A 25,344-nucleotide genomic window follows, 5' to 3' on the forward strand; every position below is an offset into this window, starting at 1 on the left:
AATATTAGGGATACTAGCTAATATCCAGGTTAAGGTCTCATGTCCCGTCTACCAATTGACCATAGTCACACGGCTGCCATTTTGCTCTTATGTCACACTCCGGTTGCATGGAAAGGAACCCAACCTGAGCGTGACATAAAAGCAAAATGGCCACCATGTGAACATTGGCCAATATGTCCCTATGCATTTACATTCAGTCATTTAGCTGACGCTTTTATCCAAAGCGACTTACAAGTCAGCAGGAAGGGTACTGGCAGCTAAGGGTCAGTGGCGTTGTTCGTCAAACAGTGTCGAACTTGAGTGTTACCATCTGAGTGCATAGTAGTATGTAGACATATATTAGCACCATAGTAAAGTGAAATAGTACAAAGTGCTTCACAGTATTTTTTAATACATCAATGGAAAATACAAGAAATAATACATGTGGGGAAAAAGAAACATTAAGAAATGAGCTTAAACACTTAAATATGTCGTAGTATAAGTATAGTAGCATAGTAGTAATGTACATAATAGTAAAAGACGGTAAGAAAGTGAAATTGCGTGCGATGTTAAATGCACAAGTGTTTTACTCCAGTGTTCACCAACACTGTCCCCTGTGAACGTAGCTCGTACAGCTCAATTTCACTTTCTTTTTTCATTTGATCTGTCCCGACTGAGGATCCTCAACACGCTGAATCCTGTTGTGCTCCTGTGTTCCTCTCGACAGGGTGGTGGTCCTGGAGAGCCGTCCGACCGAGAACCCCACGGCCCTGAGCAACCTCTACATCCTGGCCGGTCACGAGAACAGTTACTAGTTCCTATATATCCCAAAGACTTTCCCGGAGGACGCGGATGGGCTGCCTCGTTTTCTTTTGGGAGATTCCCCAAAAGAATCACCAGCCGAGAACCTCCACCCAGAACCTCCTCCACCCACTGCCCCGATCGCGAACCGATGCCGAGGAACTCGTCTTTGAGCAGAATGTGGGACGAAAACAAACGAATAAAAAAGCTCAAATGAACAATGGAACAACCCCGGCATCCTCCCCCTTTCCTTCAGACTGTGGACTGTATTCGAGAGCAGGTATCTAGAGGTGTTGCTGATCATCAAGTGCCATTAACTTCAGACAGAATGTCCTTGTAGTGTTTGTAGCGGGGAAAAAAGCAACGGGGAGATGTGATCTCGGGAGAGCCGAGTCTTTTTTAGAAAGGAGCCGCTTCATAACGTCCTCACTCAGGCTCCACTGGGACCTTCTTTACAGCTTCTATAGTCAAAAAACTAATAGGATGGTTTAAACAGAAACCCATGTTTTGGGTTATTTAAAAGGTTATTTATTAATCTCTCTTAAGCAAATAGGGTTAAATGTGGACCTCACCGGCCACGTTACCAGCCCAGCGGTTCCTGCTACCGGCGCGAGCCGTGGGATTAACTCACTCACCTGGCGGGAAGGTTGCCGAGCAGCTGTGTTTGCTCAGCAGCTTGGGGTTACTTTACTGCTATGTAACATAGTCGCCTCGCTCCAGATCTCGCTGCATTTTTAGACGTTGGAACATAATGTTAAAATGTTTTTTTTGTTTTTTTTTCTTACCCCTTCTCCTTTTATGGATCTTCTACCTTTTATTCATTATTTTGCACCATGTAAGCACTTTTGTACATTTCTCTTTATTTTTATTTTTTTTATTTAATGACAAAATGAGGGACGATGCTTTGGTTTTCATAACATCTTCGCATTCCCTTCGCAAACGTTTTAATGTATGCTGTTTTTGTAATAAAAAAAAAGGCTATTGTTAACAATACAAGGGGCGGTGTGACTGGAGGCTTTTTATATTACATTATATTACATTAAATTAGATTCAAATGTTTTGTCATACAGCATAACTACAGTACAACAAAAGAAAGTTTGGCATCCAATCAGAGTGCAAATGTAACAGTAAAGTGCAGTAGTAATATACAATGTACAGGTGATTTAAACTGGGTATAAAATATATAAATTAGTACTACTGACTATAGTGCTAATCGGATGTATGTATAGAGTTGTAGTAGTATTATGTACAGTGATACAGGTATAAAGACACTATGGTAGTAGTAAGTCATACTGACCAGCAGTGTAACTAGTAAGAGTAGGTAAGGGATATGTACAGATATACATATAGTATCTACAGATATGTAGAAAGCATGTTGAGGTGGGAGTGAGCTGATGAGGCTCTGGGGAGAGGGGGGAGAGTGACGAGCAGAGGAGAGGGAGTATTAGCTTCCATTATGTCCCTGTTTAGTCTGCCATTCCACTGACGTCATCCAACACCACTAATTGGTCTCAGAGCGAGATGTTGTCAGTTTCTGCTTCCTATCTGATGTCCCGTGTTGAATGATGTCATCAATGTTGACCTCTGAGGCTCTGCTTGTGTTGTTTCCCGTTTAATGGGAGTCGGGAAAAAAATGCAAGAAACTCGTTCTGAAATAATGTATCGTCTGTGATATTTTTGATATTCAACAGTGACATATGAGTACAAGTGCACATTTTGTCTTTTAGTGCACGTACAGAGATGGCAATTGTTAATAGCCTACTTAAAGGTGCAGTATGTGGTTTTGGGGGATATGTTTATCTAGAATAAGAAATTCTATGGTATATGAAAATATACATTACAATAAACTATGCTCATGGAGAAACTGGGTCCCTGCCCCTGGGACACTAAAGAGTTACCATTTTACTGTTGTTTACAATTACAGGGCCAGACGTCTTGTTCACAAATATAGATGTACTATTCAAAGAAGCATCTGCTAGGCTTCTGTTTGATTCGCAGTGCTTCAAAATGATTTTCCTTTGAATTTATGATCAAATGAGATGGACTCTTAATTCAAGAATTACATTATAGTAGCAGGCTCTGCAAATGTAAACAATTATCTCTCTCAAAACTACATATTGCAGCTTTAAAGAGTAAACTATGAACTCAATGATGTCTATGAAACGATGGCGTCAATCACAGTAACCAATCAATAATATATAGAATATTTATTTCATATTTAGAAACTATTTTCACATTTTTGAAAATAATTTGAATTAATCTGATAGTATTTATCATAATATATGGGTGCTGCCAACCACACAGGTTAATAAAGTGGGCAAGTCATTTTATTCACAGATAAAAGGGTAAGCAAAATAAATTGAGGTGGTGTAGCCTCCACTAGATTAGATTAGATTAGATTAGATTAGATTAAAATGTATTGTCATCATACAGCACAAGTACAGTACAAGGAAAATAAGTTTGCCATCCTACCAGAGTGGAAATGTAACAGTAAAGTGCAACAATAATATACAATGTACCAGTGATTAAACTGGGTATAAAATATATAAATTGGTACTACTGAGTAATGGCGCTAATCAGACCTATGTACAGTGATACAGGTATAAAAGCACTGGTAGTAAGTCATACTGGTTACGCTAACTAGTAAGAATAGGTAAGGGATATGTATATATATAGTGAATGAATGAATGAAAACGTTGATGTCAAAACAAAATCTCAAACAAATATCCACTTGTCTCTCAGCGATGGGGGTCAGTGCAATTAATTAATTCTTGCGACAACAACAAACAATTCTATAGCATGGAGGCAAGGGGGTCTTTTGCTGGCAAAATAACTTTTTTCATGGGAATCAGCAGTGCAATTCCAGCAATATTCTATAGATGTTTGGCCTAAATAAAGCATAAAAACCCTGGATGATGAATGAATGAAAACTTTATTAACAGATTGCAGAATGGGTACAATACAGTACGGCTCAATACACACAATTGTTAAGGGGATGCAGACCAGAGAAATACTTTTGTCTTGTTTACATCAGGTCCCCCATTTTCAATTCATAGTGACATTTATGACATACATGACATGACATTTATGGCATAGGGACATACATGACATACAGGTATACAGTACTGTTACATTTGTGACATATATGATATGCAAATATACAGTACTGTTACCCATAGATCCTGACAGAGTATATACATAGTATCTACAGATATGTAAAAAGGATTACATGCAGGTATGTACAGACAAATGTGGATATATATATATATATATATATATATATATACACACAGCATAGTGATACAGGTACTACATCCCTGATGATCAGGTACTCCATCCACTCTCCATTTAGCTGCAAGCACAGAACAGTCCAACACTCCAAACCCAAAACAAAGGCTGGAGCCGCCCACTCCACTCCTCACCACCACACCAAGCCTCTGGGCACTAGAACTGTTTTTGGCTGATCCACATCATCAAACCGCGTTGTGTGTGAGTGGGGGGCGGGGGGGTGGAGTCAGCCGTGCAGTTCCTATGGGGACGAGTCTCTCAGGAGGGGAAGCCTGGGTCTCTGGCTGCAGGCAGGAGCAGTGATCGTCCACCTCCTCGGCTGCTGAGCGGATGCCTGCTCGCTCTCTCTCTCTCTCTGCTCCCAGTCCTTCACAGAGTCCAACCAACGACGACAGTAAGTATGTTTATTAATTAGGTGCATTAGGTACAAGAGGACAACGGAAATGGTGTAACAACAACAAGTGTCTCTTTCTTGTCCCATGAGATGATCACAACTTTAGTTTGAGTTTGTGATTTTATCATTTGATTGCAGCCACTGAAGGGGTCACTCAAGCTATGTTTGATCTTGTATTTTGTCTATTATTATTATTATTAGGAATACCGATTTACCATAGCCTATTCGTGATGGATGGTTGATGTTGATATTTAGAAAGTGAAACACTTTGATTTTATTGCCTCCTTGATGAGAAGGTGCGCGGAGTGTCACCTTAAATACTTTGCATTGCAAATTATTCTATTACGTAACGTTAGTGTTTGTTCACAGACAGCAGGTGTAACGTTGCATTTGCTGCAGCAATGACGCGCTGGTGGCAGTTTTGTACTTTTGTCCACGTTTTGGGTGTTTTTACAGCTGGTTATCATCAATGTTCCTTCTTCTGATCTTCACATTGTAAAGGCTTGTTGTGTTTATTATCGCATTTTATTCAAATGATTTAGCGCGCGTCCCCTCATGGGCTAATCTAGACTGTCTTTATCCACACATTACATTATTGTTCAAGTTCAAGTTTTGTTTTATTTGTCACATATATGTACATTACAGTGTTACTTAAGTTACTACATTACTGAATACTTGGTTCTGTGTATGAGGCTTCCTGAGATTGTGCTTCATACAGTAAACAAATAAAAAGAATAAAGACAAAACACTTATCCAAACGAAAGTACAACCTATATAGTACAAAATTCCGCTTTTGTTCTTATGCATACATGGGGGGGGGAAATGAGGTTATTATATTCATATTTGTTTCTTTATCTTCTTGGGTCACAAGGTCAGCGGTGACACTGGTACAATAGCTGCTGCCTGTTCTCCGTCCTGATGCCCTCCGGTCCCGTCTTCATGGAGAAGTACGAGAAGATCGGGAAGATCGGAGAGGGATCCTACGGCGTGGTGTTCAAGTGCAGGAACCGAGACACCGGGCAGATCGTCGCCATCAAGAAGTTCGTGGAGTCGGAGGACGATCCCATCATCAAGAAGATCGCGCTGCGGGAGATCAGGATGCTGAAGGTACCAGACCCCGAGGCTCAGTGTGGAACAGGACTATAGGTGGGGGGGGGGTGAGGTGGGCTGTGCAGGTGTTGGTTTTATTGAGTGTTATTGTTTTAGCGGATTACCTGTTTGTTGCGTTTTTAATGTTCAGGATTGCGTCAGAGTAGCTCTTGGTGTAAAATGATGTAAAAACAAAATCTCAAACAAATATCCACTTGTCTCTCAGCGATGGGGGTCAGTGCAATTAATTAATTCTTGCGACAACAACAAACAATTCTATAGCATGGACATGGAGGCAAGGGGGTCTTTTGCTGGCAAAATAACTTTTTTCATGGGAATCAGCAGTGCAATTCCAGCAATATTCTATAGATGTTTGGCCTAAATAAAGCATAAAAACCCTGGATGATGAATGAATGAAAACTTTATTTAACAGATTGCAGAATGGGTACAGTACAGTACAGCTCAATACATACAATTGTTAAGGGGATGCAGACCAGAGAAAGACGTTTGTCTTGTTTCCATCAGGGTCCCCCATTTTCATTTCATATTGACATTTAAGACATACACAACATACATGACATTTATGGCATAGGGACATATAGTACTGATACATTTGTGACATATACGGTATTCAAATATACAGTACTGTTACCCATAGATCCTGACAGAGTATGATGAGGAGGGGACTGTACAGTAGGAGGGGGTGGGTGGGTGGGAGAGAAATATACATATACGGCGGGGAGAGAATATATACATGCAGTGGGGAGGAGACTGTCTATTAGGAGGGGGTGGGGGTGGGGGGGTTTTGACATTTACGGTGGCCAGTTTCGAATTGCAGCCTCCCGTAGGTGCTCTTTAAGAGCGGTTTTGAATGTGGGTAGGGATTCACATTCCTTTACAGCTTTGGGTGGGCGTTCCACATTGATGTGGCATAATTGCGAAACGTGTTTAGTCCCTTGTTTGAGCCGAATCTGGGTTTCACATGATTTGTTGAGCTTCCTCTGGTGTTGTGGTCGTGGTATTCACTGACCTTTGGGAAGTATTTTGACATGTACATGGGTACCTTGGTCGTGTAGTGTATCTTGTAGACCAGGCCCATTGCAAGTTGCTGTACTCTGTCGTCTACTCTAAGCCATCCTAGGTTGTCAAAGTGGGCAGGGGTGAGGTGGGTTCTAGGGGTAAGGTCAAGCAGTAGTCTGACCAGTTTGTTTTGAGATGTTTGTAATCTTGTTTTTAGCGCCTTTGAGGTGCTTTGGTACCATGAGGTGCAAGCATAGTCGTAGTACCCTTGAATGAGTGCTCCTGCCAGAGTCTTCAGGGTATTCTTGTTTACCAGTGAGGAGATCCGGTACAAGAATCGTGTTCGTTGGTTGACTTTTTTTATTACATTGGATGCCATTTTGTCACAGGAAAGATTTGCCTCTAGGATGGAACCCAGGTAGGTAATTTTCTTTCCTTGTGACAATATTGTCACCCACTGTAACTGAGAAGCCGTCGGTCTTGCTGAGTTTGTTATTTGAACCGAAGAGAATGGACTCTGTTTTGCCCATGTGTAATGATAGTTTGTTATCAGCGAGCCAGGTGCAGATTTTGCCTAGTTCCGAGCTGAGGGTTTTTTCAACCTGCAACTGATGGTGTGCCAGATGATGGTGGTTTATCACCTTGCGAGTCCCCCCTATAGGACCGTAGGACAAAGGAGATCACTCACCATATAGTGCCCCTATAGTCCTTAAGAATGATTGCGGTAATTAAGTCCATTGTCTGTAGAACTCGACTGTATACAGAACCACCATAGACCTCCTACAGCAGGACCTCTGGACCCCAGGAAGACTAGTTGTTGTCATGCAACAGCTAATGGGGATCCTAATAAACTCAATAAACTCAATAAACCTCTAATGGTGTTTCAGTTATCATCACTATACTGTGGTTATCTGACTTAGATCTGGTTAAAAAATAAACATTTGATTTGTTTCTACTGGTGTTCTTATTTGTCTAAAGAAAAGACAAAGACGTGTATTTTGATTCTGTACATTGTCTGTGCTAATCAGAACATACAGTATATATATATATATATATATATATATTCTGTATTAAGCCTTTCACTACCACACTACCAAAGGGTTAACCCTTTCACTGCAACAATACAGAATGTTAACCCTTTCACTACCACACTACAGACGGTGGTAGTGAAAGGTTAACCTGCTGTAGTGTGGTAGTGAAAGGTTAACCGTCTGTAGTGTGGTAGTGAAAGGGTTCATCAGCATTCAGCAACAGAGCACAGAATCAGAACGCTAATATATAGTTATAGTGACAGTGTTTGTGATGTATATCGGTCGTGTCTTTAGTGACGGTGTTTGTGATGTAGATCGGTCGTGTCTCTGTAGTGACGGTGTTTGTGATGTAGATCGGTCGTGTCTGTAGCGACTGTGTTTGTGATGTAGATCGGTCGTGTCTGTAGTGACGGTGTTTGTGATGTAGATCGGTCGTGTCTGTATAGTGACGGTGTTTGTGATGTAGATCGGTCGTGTCTGTAGTGACGGTGTTTGTGATGTAGATCGGTCGTGTCTGTGTAGTGACAGTGTTTGTGATGTAGATCGGTCGTGTCTGTATAGTGACGGGGTTTGTGATGTAGATCGGTCATGTCTGTATAGTGACGGTGTTTGTGATGTAGATCGGTCGTGTCTGTAGTGACGGTGTTTGTGATGTAGATCGGTCGTGTCTGTAGTGACGGTGTTTGTGATGTAGATCGTCGTGTCTGTAGTGACGGTGTTTGTGATGTAGATCGTCGTGTCTGTAGTGACGGTGTTTGTGATGTCAGCAGGCGGCAGGCTCGTAAATAGAACAAGATGAGGACAGGTTGTCAGGGGCGACAGCATGTTTTATTACCATCTGTTGAGATGTTTTTCTGTTGTTGTTTGATAAGACGTGTGAGAACTTGCCCCGCGGAGCAAAGCGTATATATCCTGTAGTACAGTGGTGTAATGACCTTACATTACTATAGTGCGCTACAATAGCAAACACACAGTGTTATTGCCTGGTGCTGCTAACGCTCATCATCACACTAAAGCTGCCATTTGTGACGCAATAAGAGAGAGCTTTATTGTCCGGGGGGGGGGGGGGGGAACGACTGTGTTGTTATCAACAGCAGTACACAGCATGTGTGGAGTATATCTGAATCAATGCCTAAATATTAATATCTTAAGAGAAAAAAAACATATTTATAAAACATTTATTATTACATTTCCAAGTGAAGAACTCAAGTCTGGCCCTATTAGACAAACTATACCACTTATCCTTGACCACCAGAAGTGTACCCCTTGCTGTAGGGCTGCTCGATTGTGGCAAAAATCATGATTATTAAACACGATTACTAATTGATTTGAGAACATATGACGATGACTGAATTTGTTTAACTTTTTTTGACCAAAGGCTGCCTTTCTGTCATATTCTAAGAGCAAAGACATTTCAAAATAACTGGAGAAACGTGTCGTGGCTCCCTCCTCCCTCTCAACACGAGCTCAAACGACTGTTTGGGCTTGAGGGGGGGGGGGGAGGGGCCCACCACTGTGAAGGAAGGGTGCGCTGCATTTACAACACGAGACAAAATGCTCGTTAAACGCGGCATGCACGATAAACATTTCATCTCTTGTTGTCATGATCGTGGGAAGACAAAAAACTATTAACCGCACAGCCCTATCTTGCCGGCTTCGTTGTATGCAATTTGTAAGTCGCATTCGATACGAGCGTCGGCTAAATGACCTGAAGGTAATTATCCTGAACACAGACGTATGTTCTTAGAGAGGTGCACTCTCCCATTGTCGCACGAGTCCACTTCAAGGTCCTTGACCTGGTATATCATGCAGCGAAGGGAACGGCTCCCTCCTACCTCCAGTCAATGGTCTCTTACTACACACCCCTCAAGGACCCCTACGCTCTGCATCTTCTGGCCGCCTCAGACCCACTCCTCCTATCAGAGCTCCGGGGGCGTCATCAAAGGGAAGCAGGCTATTCTCGGTCCTCGCTCCACAATGGTGGAACGGACTTCCCACTACAGTCTGGACAGCTGAAACCCGCCCAATTATCCGCCGTCGACTAAAAACACACTTCTTCAATCAATATCTGAAATGAAAATAAATTAAAAAAAAACTACTAACCTTCATACTGTCTTTTACTATTATGCACTTTGCTACTAAGGAATCTACCTTGCCTATATTACTACCTACTATGCTAATATGTCTATACTACTACCTACTATGCTAATATGTCTATACTACTATCTACTATGCTAATATGTCTATACTACTATGCTAATATATCTATACTACTATCTACTATGCTAATATGTCTATACTACTATCTACTACAGCTGATTTTATTTTAAATTTGATTGTGATTGTAAATGAACTGTTTTTAATTGTTGTATGGCGACCTTGAGTGTCCTGAAAGGCGCCTTATAAATAAAATGTATTATTACTATGCTAATATGTCTATATTACTACCTACTATGCTAATATGTCTATACTACTACCTACTATGCTAATATGTCTATACTACTAAGTATGCACTCAAGACTGGAGCACCCAAGTTCAACACTGTTTGACGAACAATCTTACTGACCCTTGCCAGAGTCGTACCCTTCCTGCGGACTTGTCGTATTCAAGTTCAAGTTTCTTTATTAGTTGTCATACAGAAGTACAGAATACTTTTATACAAAATGCTTCTTTCTGTTACGCTCCAGGGACTGTGCTAGACAAAATAGATAAGTACAAAATAAGTATAGCAGTATAAAATAGAAGTCAAGTACGTAGACAAAAGTGTTCAGTATATACATATATACAATGTACAATGCAGAGTAGAAGTACCTGAGTTACAATACAATATACTATACAGTACAAAGCAGAAATGGGATGAGGTACAATTTAGGTACAATTTACAGTAAGGTGTAATGAGGTATGGGTTGTAGTGCAAATTCTTTACCAATAAATATAAAGTGTGTTTAGGTGTTCTAAAGTGGGTAAAGTGGGTGCTGCAGTGAGTTGTTTGTTTAAAGTGAGTGTGTGCGTGTGTGTGTGTGTGGATGTGTGTGCTGTGAGTGCATTTGATGGTTGTTACATAGTGTTATTGTCATTTAGCATCCTGATGGCCTGAGGATAGAAGCTTCTTCTGAGTCTCTCTGTGCTTGCTATGAGACTCCGGTATCGCTTGCCTGACCGCAGCAGTTCAAAGAGGCAGTTGTTTGGGTGGCTGGAGTCTTTGATAATTCTCTTAGCCTTACCCATGCACCGCTTGTTGTAAATGTCCTGGAGAGTGGGAAGCCCCCCTCCAATTGTGCGTTCGGCTGAACGGGCCACTCTCTGTAGTCTGCTACGGTCTTGAACCTGTGGCTTGTGGCTTCGGCTGAATGACTAAATGTAAACAATGTAAATGTAACGCTGTGCTTGTATGTGTGTGTGGCCTCCACTCCACAGCAACTGAAGCACGCCAACCTGGTTAACCTGATCGAGGTGTTCCGGAGGAAACGGAAGCTGCACCTGGTGTTCGAGTACTGCGACCACACAGTGCTCAACGAGCTGGACCGGCACCCCAGAGGGTGAGTCTGTCTGAGTCTGAGTCTGTCTGAGTCTGTCTGAGTCTGTCTGAGTCTGAGTCTGAGTCTGTCTGAGTCTGTCTGAGTCTGAGTCTGTCTGAGTCTGTCTGAGACTGTCTGAGTCTGTCTGAGTCTGTCTGAGTCTGAGACTGTCTGAGTCTGAGTCTGTCTGAGACTGTCTGAGTCTGAGTCTGTCTGAGTCTGAGTCTGTCTGAGACCCAGAGACTGGAGCTCTCTCCTCCTCCTCCAGAGATGATGATTGTAACACCAGGTTTTTCAGATTTCTTGCAGTTTTTGCCCACTTTTTTTAATGCAGATAAGAGGTTTTGTTGTAGAAGTGACAATGTTTTGACAGGCAAAGGTGCGAAAATCAAATCGACTTGTCGTGAATCTGAATTCGTATCGAGTCTGAAAATAGCGTGGGTTGACACTCTACTTAATCTCTTTTTTGAAGATGTACATATCAATAACAGTGAGATTCATTCATTGTCTATCGAGCAGCCCCAGACTTTACATCCATCCAGGTGACCATCACAAACTCTACCACATTACCTGGAATTCTTAAAAACGGGCGGCATTCCCCCTTTGAAGCCTCTTGGCACAGTGGTACGTTTCATTAAGCTAAGTAGCACCGTGTGTACATTATATCAGTGCTGTGCTGTGTCCACCACACAGTACACTACTATACACCGCAGTGTCCAACTCTTCGAGCCACAATGGCCGTCTCCACGGAGGCTGAACCGCTCCCCCGTGGAATGTTTACAGTGATACTCTCCCAGAATGCTTTGCTGTGGCGGGGAGTTGTCGGGCCACTTTAGGCTCGCCCCCGCTGTGTTTTCGCTGTCTGCTTTTCTCCCTTTCCCCCCCCCCCCCCCCCCCCCCCCATCCCCTCCGGCCCGCGGTCTGGCCAAGGAGGGATCGGTGAAAAAAAGGGGGGGGCGGGGATTGTTATTAATTGCCGGTCACAGGGCCCGATTTAGCCATTTCCACAGCAACACTGATAGATGTCCTCTGAGTCAACAAAGGCCCCCGGCAGAGAGCGTCGTGGCTCACAATAGGACCGGCAGGTCCCTCCGCCGCTGTCCTCCGGGACGGACCGAGGGACGACAACACGTGTGGTCATTAGAGACGTGGCGGAGAAGGGGGGCGAGGGGAGCGGGACCCGGGGCCAGGGGTCCGCTCGTTAAACGTTTAATCCCTCTTTGCTGTTGTTGTTATTGTTTGAGTTTCAGAGTCTTTTCTTTACTGTCCTTCTGTACTGCCCTGCGGAAGCTGACCGTGCAGTAACTACGCAAAGGGTGAAACTGAGAGAAAAGGCTTTAAAGTTCTTAGTATCCAGTGATTTAGTATTAGTTACTGCACTTCTTTATACCCCTTTTCTCCAAACGTTTTTAGATTGAACTCTGAACTTCTGATCACATTTGTATTTTTTCACTACAGATTACAGATTTTTGACTCTTATGAAAGTGTGTACGTTCATTGTACTTCAATGTACACAAGGCAGTTTAAATGTGTCTTTTTGCATATGCCCTCCTAATTACGCATACACACAAAACAATGTTCTAACATTTTGTATCATCTATAGATGGTAAGTTAAGGGCGTTGTGTTCATTCATAGCTGAAGAAAGTAGATGTATCACATTCACTCCCAAGTGATTTGGATTGATTGACTCTACAGCTGCAAACACAAAGAAATTCAAAACGGGATTATATGTTTCTTCGGTGCGAGGGTTCGGTTTTCATCTGTTTTCAACGGAATCTAGGAGGAAGTCTCTAAAGGACATTTTGATGAACGAGGCTCCTGGATTCTACACCTCTGCTAAACTGCTGTTTCCTCCTTTGCCTCCTCAGTGTTCCAGACCACCTTGTTAAAAGCATCACCTGGCAGACGCTCAAAGCCGTCAACTTCTGCCACAAACAGAATGTAAGCGATCGACACATGCTCTGCAGCTGTTTACTGCTCATTCTTTATCCCTCTGATTAAACATCCTTCTTTCTTGCTCTGCCCTGTATCGCGTTCTCTTTTTGACAGAAAGTAGTAGTAGTAGTAGTGGTGGTGGTGGTAATAGTAGTAGTAGTAGTAGTAGTAGTAGTAGTAGTAGTAGTAGTAGTAGTAGTAGTAGTAGTAGTAGTAGTAGTAGTAGTAGTAGCAGTAGCAGTAGCAGTAATAATAGTAGTCGTCGTTTTATTCAGTCATCACACAATACAAAATTATGCACAATCATTCCAGACTGTCAACGTCTTTGATTCTGGCAATGACTGAAAAGGCTGAAGCATAATGCTTATACATGCCTGTCCTATATTCTTATCAAATTAAGCCTCCAAAACAAAAACTAAAAAAGTACAAAATACAAATGATTACCATTTGTAGCCCTCAACAATAGCTATACAAACGTTTTTTTTTTTTTTTTTTTTAAACAAAAGCAAATGACTTATTCTTCTTAAAGCTGCCGAAAGCGTCCCGTCTTCAGTCGGGATAGTGTGTCATTCGGTGTAGCAACAGTATTGTGATATATTCCGTCTTCTCAAACCTTCGTCCTCCTTTGCCTAGAATTCCAAACCCTGCCTCCCACCTCTTCCTCACCAAGCAGCCACCCGTTTATAGCTCTTTTCTCTCTCTTTTCTTTCACTAGAATTCCTTCCCCCTGGCTGACCAGCAGTTAATGTATCACCGAGACACAACAACCTCGGCAGGGCCTCCTTTTTAACTGGAGCTAAAGTCCATAATATCTCAGCCTCCTCCTCCAGTCTCTCTCATACAAACACACTCTGTCATCACGGCCTCTTAACGACAAACGCACCACGCCACGCCGAGTGCTGCTCATTGTCTCTCCGTCTCTCAAGTCCATAGTGACGACGAAACCCTTTCAGTCGTACGCGTACTACAATCTCATGTACGAGATTAGAATTCTGAGAGCTGAACATTCTTAATAGATTAGATTAGATTCAAATGTATTGTCATCATACCGCGCACACAGTACACAGAAAATAAGTTTGGCATCCAACCAGAGTGCAAATGTAACAGTAAAGTGCAACAGTAATATACAACGTACAGGTGATTAAACTTGGTATAAAATATATAAATTAGTACTATTGAGTAATAGTGCTAATCAGATGTATGTACAGAGTTGTAGTATATTAATATTTACAGTGATACAGGTATAAAGACACTATGGTAGTAAGTCATACTGGCCAGCAGCGTAACTAGTAAGCGTAGGTAAGGGATATGTACAGATATAGATATAGTATCTACAGTCCAGATATATAAAAGGGGTTACAGTATATGCAGGTATGTACAGTACAGACAGATGTGGATAAATAGATATATATATACGGTAAGAATAAATATATATATAAGGTGTGTATATACAGCATTATTGTACTATCATACAGAGTTATATGGGTTATATATGCAGGTGTATAAGTAGGTATATAGAAGGATTGTATGATTTTAACCTGCACGTTTCTCCCTCCTGCAGTGCATTCACCGGGACGTTAAGCCGGAGAACATTCTCATCACCAAGCACCAGGTCATCAAGCTTTGTGACTTCGGATTCGCCAGGATACTCAGTGAGTTTCGAGGCTTTATTTATGAAAACGGTCACTTTCACACTCGCCAGTCACTTTCACTTCTCCACAAGTGCCACCTGGTGGTCATTATTATAGTTTACATGCAGTACATTTGTCATGACCTCTTCTGAGACCATAATACTTAGCCATATTATGTCCATTACTGCTGTGAAGCACATTCTTTTATGAAAGGTGCTATACAGATCAAGTTTATTATTATTGTTGTTGTTATTGTTATTATTGTTGTTATTATTATTATTATTATTATTATTATTATTATTATTATTATTATTATTATTATTATTATTATTATTATTATATAACATCAATTAAATCACTTGCTACTCAGAGCTTACTAGAACACAACTAGTACAACTAGTATGTCTTATTAACTAACTATGTCTTATTATTAACGAATATATCAGTTAACAAGTGGGGGGAAGAAATCTGCCAATCATTTCACTTGTTCAAATACAAATGCACTTGTTTCAAAACATATTGAAACAGAAAGAGTGAATTGCCTGATTTCTAGATATATCGTCACTTGACTCAATAAATATTTAGCTGGACTGGAACAAGTGAATCCTCACTGGCAAATTTTTTCACTTGTTTTTCGACTCAAAATATAAAATAAAATACGAATTTAACATTAAATACTTGCTAACATGGGGATTGTTTGCATATGTGTGTATATATGTGTGTGTATATGTGCCCGTGATATACGAGTGTTAGTTCATATTGCTGTGCCTTTGATGTAAAAACCTCGCTGGCCTCTAACCGTCCCCCCGGCCCTGTGTCCCCGTGCTCTGTGCTCCGTCAGCCGGCCCCTGTGATTACTACACGGACTACGTGGCCACGCGCTGGTACCGGGCCCCTGAGCTGCTGGTGGGGGACACGCAGTACGGCCCCCCTGTGGACGTCTGGGCCATAGGCTGCGTCTTCGCCGAGCTGATCTCGGGGGTTCCTCTGTGGCCCGGGAAGTCGGACATGGACCAGCTCTATCTCATCAGGAAGACTTTAGGTGAGGTCACTCCCAGAACCCACCTCACCCCTGCCCACTTTGACAACCTAGGATGGCTTAGAGTAGACGACAGAGTACAGCAACTTGCAATGGGCCTGGTCTACAAGATACACTACACCACTAAGGTACCCATGTACATGTCGAAATACTTCCCAAAGGTCAGTGAATACCACGACCACAACACCAGAGGGAGCTCCACAAATCATGTTAAACCCAGATTCGGCTCAAACAAGGGACTAAACACGTTTCGCAATTATGCCACATCAATGTGGAACGCCCTACCCAAAGCTGTAAAGGAATGTGAATCACTACCCACTTTCAAAACCACTCTCAAAGAGCACCTACGGGAGACTGCAATTCGAGACTGCAATTCGAAACTGGCCCCTGTAAATGTCCTAACCCAACCCCCTCCAATGTACAGTAAATATCCTAACCCAACCACCTCCAATGTACAGTTCCCCCACCCCACCTACCCAACCTACCCCCACCTACCCAACCTCCTCCAATGTACAGTTTCTTCAGCAAATGTATATTTCTCTCTTTTTTAGACTCTTTTTGTATCACAAACAGTACTGTATTTGTAAATCTGGTACGTCATAAATGTCTAGATGTAGCAGTACTGTCAATCTGTATGTCATGTATGTCATGTTAAGATGAATTGAAAATGGGGGACCCTGATGTAAACAAGACGAAAGTCTTTCTCTGGTCTGCATCCCCTTAACAATTGTGTGTATTGAGCCGTACTGTATTGTACCCATTCTGCAATCTGTTAATAAAATGTTCAATCAATCAATCAAAACTCACAGAATGCCCGTTTGTCCTCCATGTTGGAAGAACCAATGATTGCTATTAGTTTATATGTGAGAAATATATATGAGAAATATATCAACAAAGATTTTATCATTTGGTGTATCTTATTACTGGATCTTATGAAGTTGCAGTGGAACAGTAATATCAGATAAGATGAGTTAAGATAAGATATTCCTTTATCGATCCCCTTGAGGACATTTGGGCGTCATAGCAGCATGGGGAGGGGAGGTACATGCGTGGGCAGGGTAATAGTAGAAAGACATAAATATAGGCAATACAATGTTATCTGAATATAAAAATATGAGAAAAATAAACAATGTAAACACAACAGTGTAAACAAAGGTACAGATGAGGGTCTGTATGCCCTACCGGTTATATTATACGTTACAATGATATTGTAATATTGTATTTTCAACTTGGTATGCTTTCAGACCAATCAGCAAAACAGTGCAGTAGTCAGTGAAACAGTTCAGCGTGAGCAGCATCCATGTTTTTCCCACTCTGTAGCTCAAACACACGTAGGTCTGAGACGACATGTTTCCAGCTTCCAACTTCCGAACGCAGCGTTAGGAGCAGCTGGTTTGGGGATGAAGCGGTGTTGGAAGAGGGAGAGTAAGTGAACAGGATACACAACACCGGGAGATAAACAAAGGAAAGTCTTTTTTGACTTTGTCAAAGGTTCACAGGCATCGCTTGATCTAAGGCTCCGTTCACACTGCAGTTGAAAGTGGCCCAACTTTTCTTTTCTTTGCTCATTATGTGACTCAGATCAGATGTGCTGTTCAGAACAGTGTGAACAGCACAAATCACATGGAATATGATCTTTCTTCATATGTGGTGCTAAATCAGCGACCTCGGTCTGAACAGTCATGTCAAAATTCATGCAACTTTTACGTCACTAGATTGACATTTGTCACAATTATTCACATCCATCTTCTTTATTGTTCATTAAGCGCATGCTAGTCAGGTTCAGGAGCGTGACCAGTTCGCACTGCAATCTGATATTGGCCACATTTAAAAGATAACGTGAACACTGCCAAACAAAAACATCCGATCTGAGCAGGAAATGAAATGAGAATTGCAGGCTTGCAGTGTGAAAATGATCAACTGCAAACTCCCCACTCTGGACTCCATACACAAACACCATACCATCACACGCGCAAACAAAATCATCAGTGACCCTCTGCACCCAGCTCACCACCTATTCCAACGCCTCCCCTCTGGTAGGAGGTTCAGGTCACCAGTGGGCAGTCCAACTGTGAGGTTCAACCACAGTTTCTTCCCCAAGGCCATACAGCTGCTCAACTCCTCCTAATCTTCACCCCATGCTTGTTATGTTCTCTGGTTTATTGTTACGTTGCACCTGATGTTTCTATTTTTTCGTACTGTACTGTTCCGTTGACTATTCTTTAGGTGGTGTATTTCTGTACTGTACTGTTCCGACGTGTATTTTTTAGGTGGTGTATTTCTGTACTGTACTGTTCCGTTGTGTCTTTTATGTGGTGTATTGTCGCAGCTACCACCTGCACCGTGCATGAATTCCACCGGTCTGGCCGTGTGGCAATAAAAGGAACTTGCAGTGTGAACGGAGCCTGAGAGCTGTTTTCTGTCCTCTGCAGGAGACCTGATCCCTCGTCACCAGCAGGTCTTCAGTAACAACCAGTTCTTCAGCGGAGTCTCCATCCCAGAACCACAGGAGATGGTGAGGACAAATATATCAGCTGTATGTTCTGGCCATAGTACTGTCGCCATAGCGACGTGCCGAGATGACTTCAGGGGCGTGGCTCATTGAAGAATTACTATGAATTGAAAATGGGGGACCCTGATGTAAACAAGACAAACGTCTTTCTCTGGTCTGCATCCCCTTAACAATTGTGTGTATTGAGCCGTACTGTATTGTACGGTACACATTCTGCAATCTGTTAAATAAAGTTTTCATTCATTCAAGGAGACTAGGCGCGCCTTGTTGAGCCACGACACTCACGTATGCGTGTTTCAACATTGGGGAGTCGGTCGGTCAGTTAGGGACATTCACTATTGTAGGCCGGCCTTCCAGGTGTGGCAAAAATAAAGGGGGCATCTTTAGCGCATGCACAGAGTGTAAAGTCAATAGTAGAGTATGACTCAGTTTTCCTTGCTATGCCACTGGTGGTATATTTAGATATTACCAGCTGTTACCAGCAGGGGTCAGAGTTTGTCCAAATGTGATTTCAAAATCTCTTGAGAGAAGGGAATTCATAGCTGAGATTTTAAACGTGTAATTAATTATCTTTATTTAAGTACAAATACTAATATATAAATAAAATACTAATAATTGTCATAATGACAAGGGATGTCTTAATTAAGTATTTTTGCCCCTGATTTTTGCAGTCATTTAATATACTGCCGATACCGATATATAATAGAACGCTTTGGCCCATCTGATATTTGTATTTTCCTAGATAATACAGCTCACTTCAAGAACGTTAAAGTTGGTACAACCAATGGAATATAGGTGAGATGTGCTTGACAATTGAATAGCTCTGCATTAAGTAGAAATAGCGGCACGGTGGTGTAGTGGTTAACACTGTCGCCTCACAGCAAGAAGGTCCAGGGTTCGATTCCCGCTTGGGGACCAGGTTTCCATGATGCCAGGTACCCATCTCCCGATACTCGCCCGCTCGTGCTCTGCGCTCACAAAATGCGGGGCTTCTATCGACCCCTAGGGTTAAAAAGAAATCCGCCGGCCACAGAGCCTTTGTCTACCGCGCTCCCTACCTGTGGAACAAATTACCTGCCGTCATCAGGGGCGCCTGCTCTGTCGAAGCTTTTAAATCCCTGCTTAAGACTCATCTTTTCTCTCTCTCCTTCAACCTACCTTGATCTCACCTGGTCGGGGACTGACCTTTAGATTAATCTGTGTAGTTTAGTTATGGTACAGGGTACTACATGGTACCACTGGGTAGTTTACTATAGGGTAGTTTAGTTAGGGTACAGGGTACTACATGGTACCACAGAGTACTACTTGGTACTGCATGGCATTACAGGGTACTACATGGCTTACACAGCTCTACATGGCACTACAGGGTACTACATGGCACCACAGGGTACTACATGGCACTACAGGGTACTACAGGATACTACGGGGTACTACATGGCACTATGGGGTACTATAGGGTACTACATGGCACTACGGGGTACTACATGGCACTACAGGGTACTACATGTCTGCTCCTTTGCAGCACCACAAACATGGGAACTCTCTAACTCTTCCCCCCCCCCCCCCTCTCCCCCCCCCCCCCCCTCTCCCCCCCCCCCCCTCTCCCTCCCCCTTCTCTCTGAGTACCCGTCTCCTGGCGCTGACCAAGGTGATGGATGCCTCGGGGTCTTGGCCAAGCTTGTAGTGACTGCTCTACATGCACCTCCGAGGCATTGGATCAGTTATTCACCGCCGTCTGTCCGTGGTCCTGTCAACTGATTAACAGACTGTTAACAGATTAACAGTCAACGCGGTTTCATTGCTGGGTTAAGTACTTCTATTCTATTCACATAATACGCTTACTTCATATATCTACTCCATTCACATATATGCCTACCACTTGTATCTATTGCTATGTCCGCCTACTTCAATCTCATGAGCTGTCTAACGCCTGTCCCGTCTCCCTGTCTTCCTATGACTTGCTGTCCTGGAGTGTTGACCGGAGTGTTGGACGTCCCGTGACGAAGGCCGGGAGACTGCGACCCCCTCTGCGTGCCCCCCTGTCTTCGGAGGTTTCGTAGTGGTGACCGGAGTGCCGGATGTCCCGCGATGATGCCGGGAGTTCGCGACCCTCTCTGTGCCACCCCCCCTTCCCCCTGTCTCCGGCTGTCCCTGAGCAACGACCGGAGTGCTGAATGTCCCGTGACTAAGACGGGGAGGACGTGACCCTCTTGCGCCGCCCCTGTGCTTCAAATAGATCCGCTATCAACTCTATCTTTAATTTTTCAAAATGTACAGTTGCTATTGCATGCACTCATCTGTGTTTCACTACACACATGAGTGCATGCTTACCAACTGTCCGTCTGCAACACTACTATCACCGACATCTAAGAAGGGAGATCCCCCCTTGAACGGCCCTTCTAAGGTTTCTCTCCTCCACATTGCCTGTGGAGCTTTTTTCCCTATTGTTAGGTTTTAGTGAGTTTTTCCTTACCTTCGCGTGGGGTATGTCTGGGAGTGCTTGCATTCTTTCATTTATTTGCATTCATCTAAAAAATGTTTGGACCCTATGGTGTTCTTGTTCTGTTCTTGACTTATTGTTATGTTGTCTTCTTGACTTGTTTAAAGAAGACCTGTACGGCCCATGGGGACATTAACGTGTGTTGTCGGGCCCTATAAATAAATTTGATTTGATTTGATTTATCTCCCAGGCCTTTCTGTGTGGAGTTTGCATGTTCTCCCCGTGCTTGCAAGGGTTTCCCCCCGATAAGATAAACCCAATGGAAAAACATGCACAACAGATCGCTAACGCTGTGGTGTCCTTGACGAAGACGGGCAGGAGCACTTGGATTGGTCCCCTGGCGCGGCTCACGTTGACGCCTGTCTGCTCCCGGCTGCCCTTGGGGGGAAGGATGACGGGATGGGTTAATCGCCGAGACGAATCGCATCGGCGATCCTACAGAGACAATGCATACGTGTGTGTTCCGGTGTGTGTGTGTGTTGAGGATAATTGCATGCCAATTAAAGACCTCTGAGCAGGTCCTGCATTATTATTATATTATATTATGTGCCTCACAGCTTCCCCTTAACTCATTCTGCGCCATTGCGCCAGAGGACGCTATTACGCCATCACTTTAATCATTGGGGGGACTGCGAGATTTGCGAGTGCTTAAAATATATCTTATATTATAGCTATGGGTCTAATACACCCCAGTCGATTGTCAGTGAGTTGCTTCCAGTCAACATGTACAAAACGGATTGTTTTTTCATCTGTACATTTCCGTTTGATACAGTTTTGAATATGAATAGTTTTGGTGATTCTTAGTAATCCCAGGAAAAGACGTGATAATAGCCCTTTAGTGTAATACACTAAACACGCTGTCATTTTTCGCCTGATTATCGAATCTTCCTGAAATCAACGCTAGATTATCTTTATTATCCTTCCTCATGCAAGAATGAAATGGCCCTCGTAGCGCGAGGCTCCCCCAGTCCCCTCCTGCACCCAACGGCACACAGCCACACACAGACAGCCGCGATCGCGGTAGAAAGAAATATCAGATCAACGCAAGATTTTATATATAGAGTCCTTACCTGGTATCTGATGTAATGCAAAAGAAATAACCCAATTATCTGATCGCCATTCCAAATACTGCTTGTGGAGGTCCGTCCCACATTACCGAGCGTTACACATGAACGGGCGGGCGGGGTTACTGTTCCATGCCGTCGTTGTAAAGGCCTGCCTCGTCTGAGTATTTAAACCCCGCCCGCACGGCTCAGATCGGCCCTGAAAAGAAACTACACCATTTCTAATAGAGTGCAATACCTGCTGGAAGGTGTAGGCGGCGGTATTTGCCCTTTTGCGAGCTCAGACCCATTCCCAATGATAACATCAGGCTGGATGGATGAAAATGAATGGATATAGCTAATATCCATATAATATAGCTAAGAAATAACGATTAAAACCCGACTTTTCTCATGATTGGCGCTGAATGAGTTAATGGAAGAAATTAAATTAAAATCTTATCTGGTCTAATATAGCCAAAATTGTATCTGGTCTAATGTAGTCGATGCCAATCAATACAGATCAATTCAAATATGCCATGATCAGCTCCAATGGGCCTACAGATCTAGATAGTCAATTTAGATCTTTAGATTGACTCTGGACACCCCTCAAAATTACTATAATAGACTTTTAAAATATAATCATTTTATATTTGTATTTATTTTTGGATATGGATATTACTATGTATACTGTGATCCCAGGAGCAGCTATTCCTCCTCGGGTTTGCATAAAACATACACATTTCTGAGTATTTATATTATTCAAATATGGTCTTAAATGTCATCAGGCTCCACAACTGCGGGCATGGACTGCTGCCAATAGATGGAGAACTAACGGCTGGAGAACTTGAGAACTGTTAGGACCGTCAGACTCTTAATACTAAACACTGCATGGACTACTACTATGTGTACCATGTATATTGTTATTATTATTATTGATAGAATATACTGCCATTCCACTATTATTATTATGTTGTACTCTATTATTACTATTTCTATAATTATCGTTTCCCTCCTTTTTTCCTGCCTGTACCCCCCCCCCCCCCCCCCCCCCCCCCCCTGTTGTGACACCTGAATTTCCCCAAGGGGATTAATAAAGGAACATTTGACTTGATTTGCATGAGGTTCTAACCAAACTGCAACTGTGTGTGTCTGTAGGATTCACTGGAGCAGAAATATCCAAATCTCTCAAACCAAGCTCTGAGTCTAATGAAGGTAATGATGCAGTCCGTGTAAATCTGATTCTAGATCTGCTCGTATCCAAAGTATATGAACTGTTATGAAGCATTATGCTCACATGATATCTTCAGAGTTGTAGGCGAGCAGGTATATATTGCAGTATAGTATGTCAGTGGTGATCTGAGAAGTAGTTCCCTGACCAGATATTCTAAATCAGTAGTCATTTTGAAGAGTGTTATAGATACAGGATATGGATGAATCTGAAATCACATACTTCCAACAACTCTGAGCAGTTGAGGTGTCGTATTAAACATGGATCAGCCAGTGAAATATTATGGATTGTTGCAGAGGCAACACTACTGCTATAGATAACATTCAGCCACTAGATGTCGCACTAGAGCACCAGCATGTAATTTATTTTTATTTATCAGGTGAATTCCACGTGGGGATAATATTGGGAAGGAGCCTGCAACATGTAAACAACATTAATTTTGGACCCGCAAAATAGAATTTCCACACCTTTCTAAAAGCTCTGAATGTACAGTATATATATATATTTTTTTTATTATTACCAGCACCTTTAACTCTGTTCTTTCCTCTCCAGGGTTGCCTCAGAATGGACCCGTCGGAGCGGCTGACCTGTGAACAGCTGCTAGAACATCCCTACTTCGACAGCCAGCGGGAGAAGATGGAGAGCAGCAGCAGAGAGCACGGCCACGCCGCCAACAAGAGGACACGCCTGCCACGCAAGCACCTCCCCCCCGGGGTAAGTCTCAGCAGGTAGAACCGACACGCCTGCCATGCAAGCACCTCCCCCCCGGGGTGAGTCTCAGCAGGTAGCCCCTTTCGTGACTGTGATGCACCGAGTGACTCCACAGTCACTTCCTAGCCCATAGCAAACCAACCTATGTTGACCATGAAGGACTGGTTCTGCCCGAACCGTTCGTTATACAAGTATCACAGAGACATTTCAAAGGTACTCACAGTTGCACAAGGGTTTCGGACAAAAATACATGGAGGGTTTGAAACACTGCTCAAAACACTGCTCAAAACGGCTTTATTTCCGTATTTGGCTGCCTGGTGTGCCTGCGCTGTAATCACAGCGCATCATGCACCCAACGGCGGAAATAATGCAGTGTTGACCAGTTTATAAAAAATATTTAAAATGTGTATTAGCAACGCCGAGCTTTCAAACCATCACGTATTTTTGTCCGAAACCCTCGTGCAACTGTGAGTACCTTTGAAATGTCTCTGTGATACTTGTATAACGAACGGTTCGGGCAGAACCAGTCCTTCATGGTCAACATAGGTTGGTTTTTATGGGCTAGGAAGTGACTGTGGATTCACTCGGTGCATCACAGTCACGAAAGGGACTATCTCAGCAGGTAGAACCGGAGACGTTTTCGGAGGGACAGTGTTTTCAAACGTTAAGATTCAAGATTCCTTTATTGTTGCATCTCATTATACAGGCATAAGAGAGTACAATTATTGGGTTTTGGCCCCTCAACTTTGCAGCAACAATAAAAGATAACAATAGAAATAACTGTAAAGATAGCGCAGTAAAAAAATAAATAAAAAAATAAGCTGTAAAAATAGTATTTAAAAAGAAAATGTAATGCAATGATCGCTGGTCAGACTTGCTCGAAAAAGAGATCTCCATCGACTCCTCTGGGTATCTGCAGGTTTCAACAAGTTAAATAAAGACTATAAGACCTTTATAATACCACTTAAGAGCTCGATTTAATACCAATTTCACAACCATACTAGCAAAAATAAACAAGCTCCAAATGCACCAGGCTCCCGGTAGAAAAACTAAATACAAACACATTTCATGTATTTAATATTATTTCATCTCCCAACAGCTGGGCTGCCCCCAAAAAATAGTTATACCTGTGCAAATTAAATGTAAGACTTTTTAACACCCCGCAGATACCCTGTATCCTGGTAAAATAAAGGTATAATAATAAATAAATAAAGCTCTTACACCTTGTTTCCTCTCTCTCTCCAGTATTTACCACAGCTCACCAGCAGCAGCATCTTTCCAGCTCTGGACAACAAGAAATACTACAACAACCTGCGAAGGTTCAACTACCACCTACCAAACATATAAGATAACCTCCCTGCTGTAGCACCCTGCTGTGTTCACCCGCACCCTACTGTGGCACCCTGCTGTGTGCACTGGCACCCCAACCGGCATCAACAATCAAAAACGTTCTCCGATGACTTCAGGCAATGAAGATGAATGAGGTGGCACCTTTTGGTTCTGAGCAGACGAGAGGCTCCACCCACAATGTTTATTGGGTGTGGGGGGGGCGGGGCGGGGCTGAGCAGACAAGAGGCTCCACCTACAATGTGTATTGGGTGTGTGTGGGGGAGGCGGGGCTGAG

General features: G+C 42.8%; 2 protein-coding genes across 2 annotated transcripts in view; both read left to right on the top strand.

Annotated features, from left to right (window-relative positions):
• The window catches only part of map4k5 (mitogen-activated protein kinase kinase kinase kinase 5), an 83,842-nt gene extending 81,279 nt beyond the window's left edge, over positions 1-2,563 (top strand). The window contains exon 33 of the mRNA XM_084309978.1: positions 707-2,563. Within this exon, the coding sequence (XP_084166104.1) occupies positions 707-794 (88 nt within the window). The 3' untranslated portion in view covers positions 795-2,563. The remainder of the gene's footprint in view (positions 1-706) is intronic.
• Positions 2,564-5,401: 2,838 nt separating this feature from the next.
• On the top strand, positions 5,402-25,074 carry cdkl1 (cyclin dependent kinase like 1 (CDC2 related kinase); the record flags this gene model as incomplete). Its single annotated transcript, XM_084309869.1, has 9 exons — positions 5,402-5,569; positions 11,020-11,141; positions 12,990-13,062; positions 14,618-14,708; positions 15,529-15,729; positions 18,159-18,241; positions 22,937-22,993; positions 23,562-23,723; positions 24,966-25,074. 9 exons carry the CDS (start codon positions 5,402-5,404, stop codon positions 25,065-25,067), a joined length of 1,059 nt encoding a protein of 352 aa, XP_084165995.1. The 3' UTR covers positions 25,068-25,074.
• Positions 25,075-25,344: the final 270 nt, after the last annotated feature.

This window comes from Notolepis coatsorum (genome assembly GCF_963971535.1).
Source record: "Notolepis coatsorum genome assembly, chromosome: 3".
NCBI lineage: Eukaryota > Metazoa > Chordata > Actinopteri > Aulopiformes > Paralepididae > Notolepis > Notolepis coatsorum.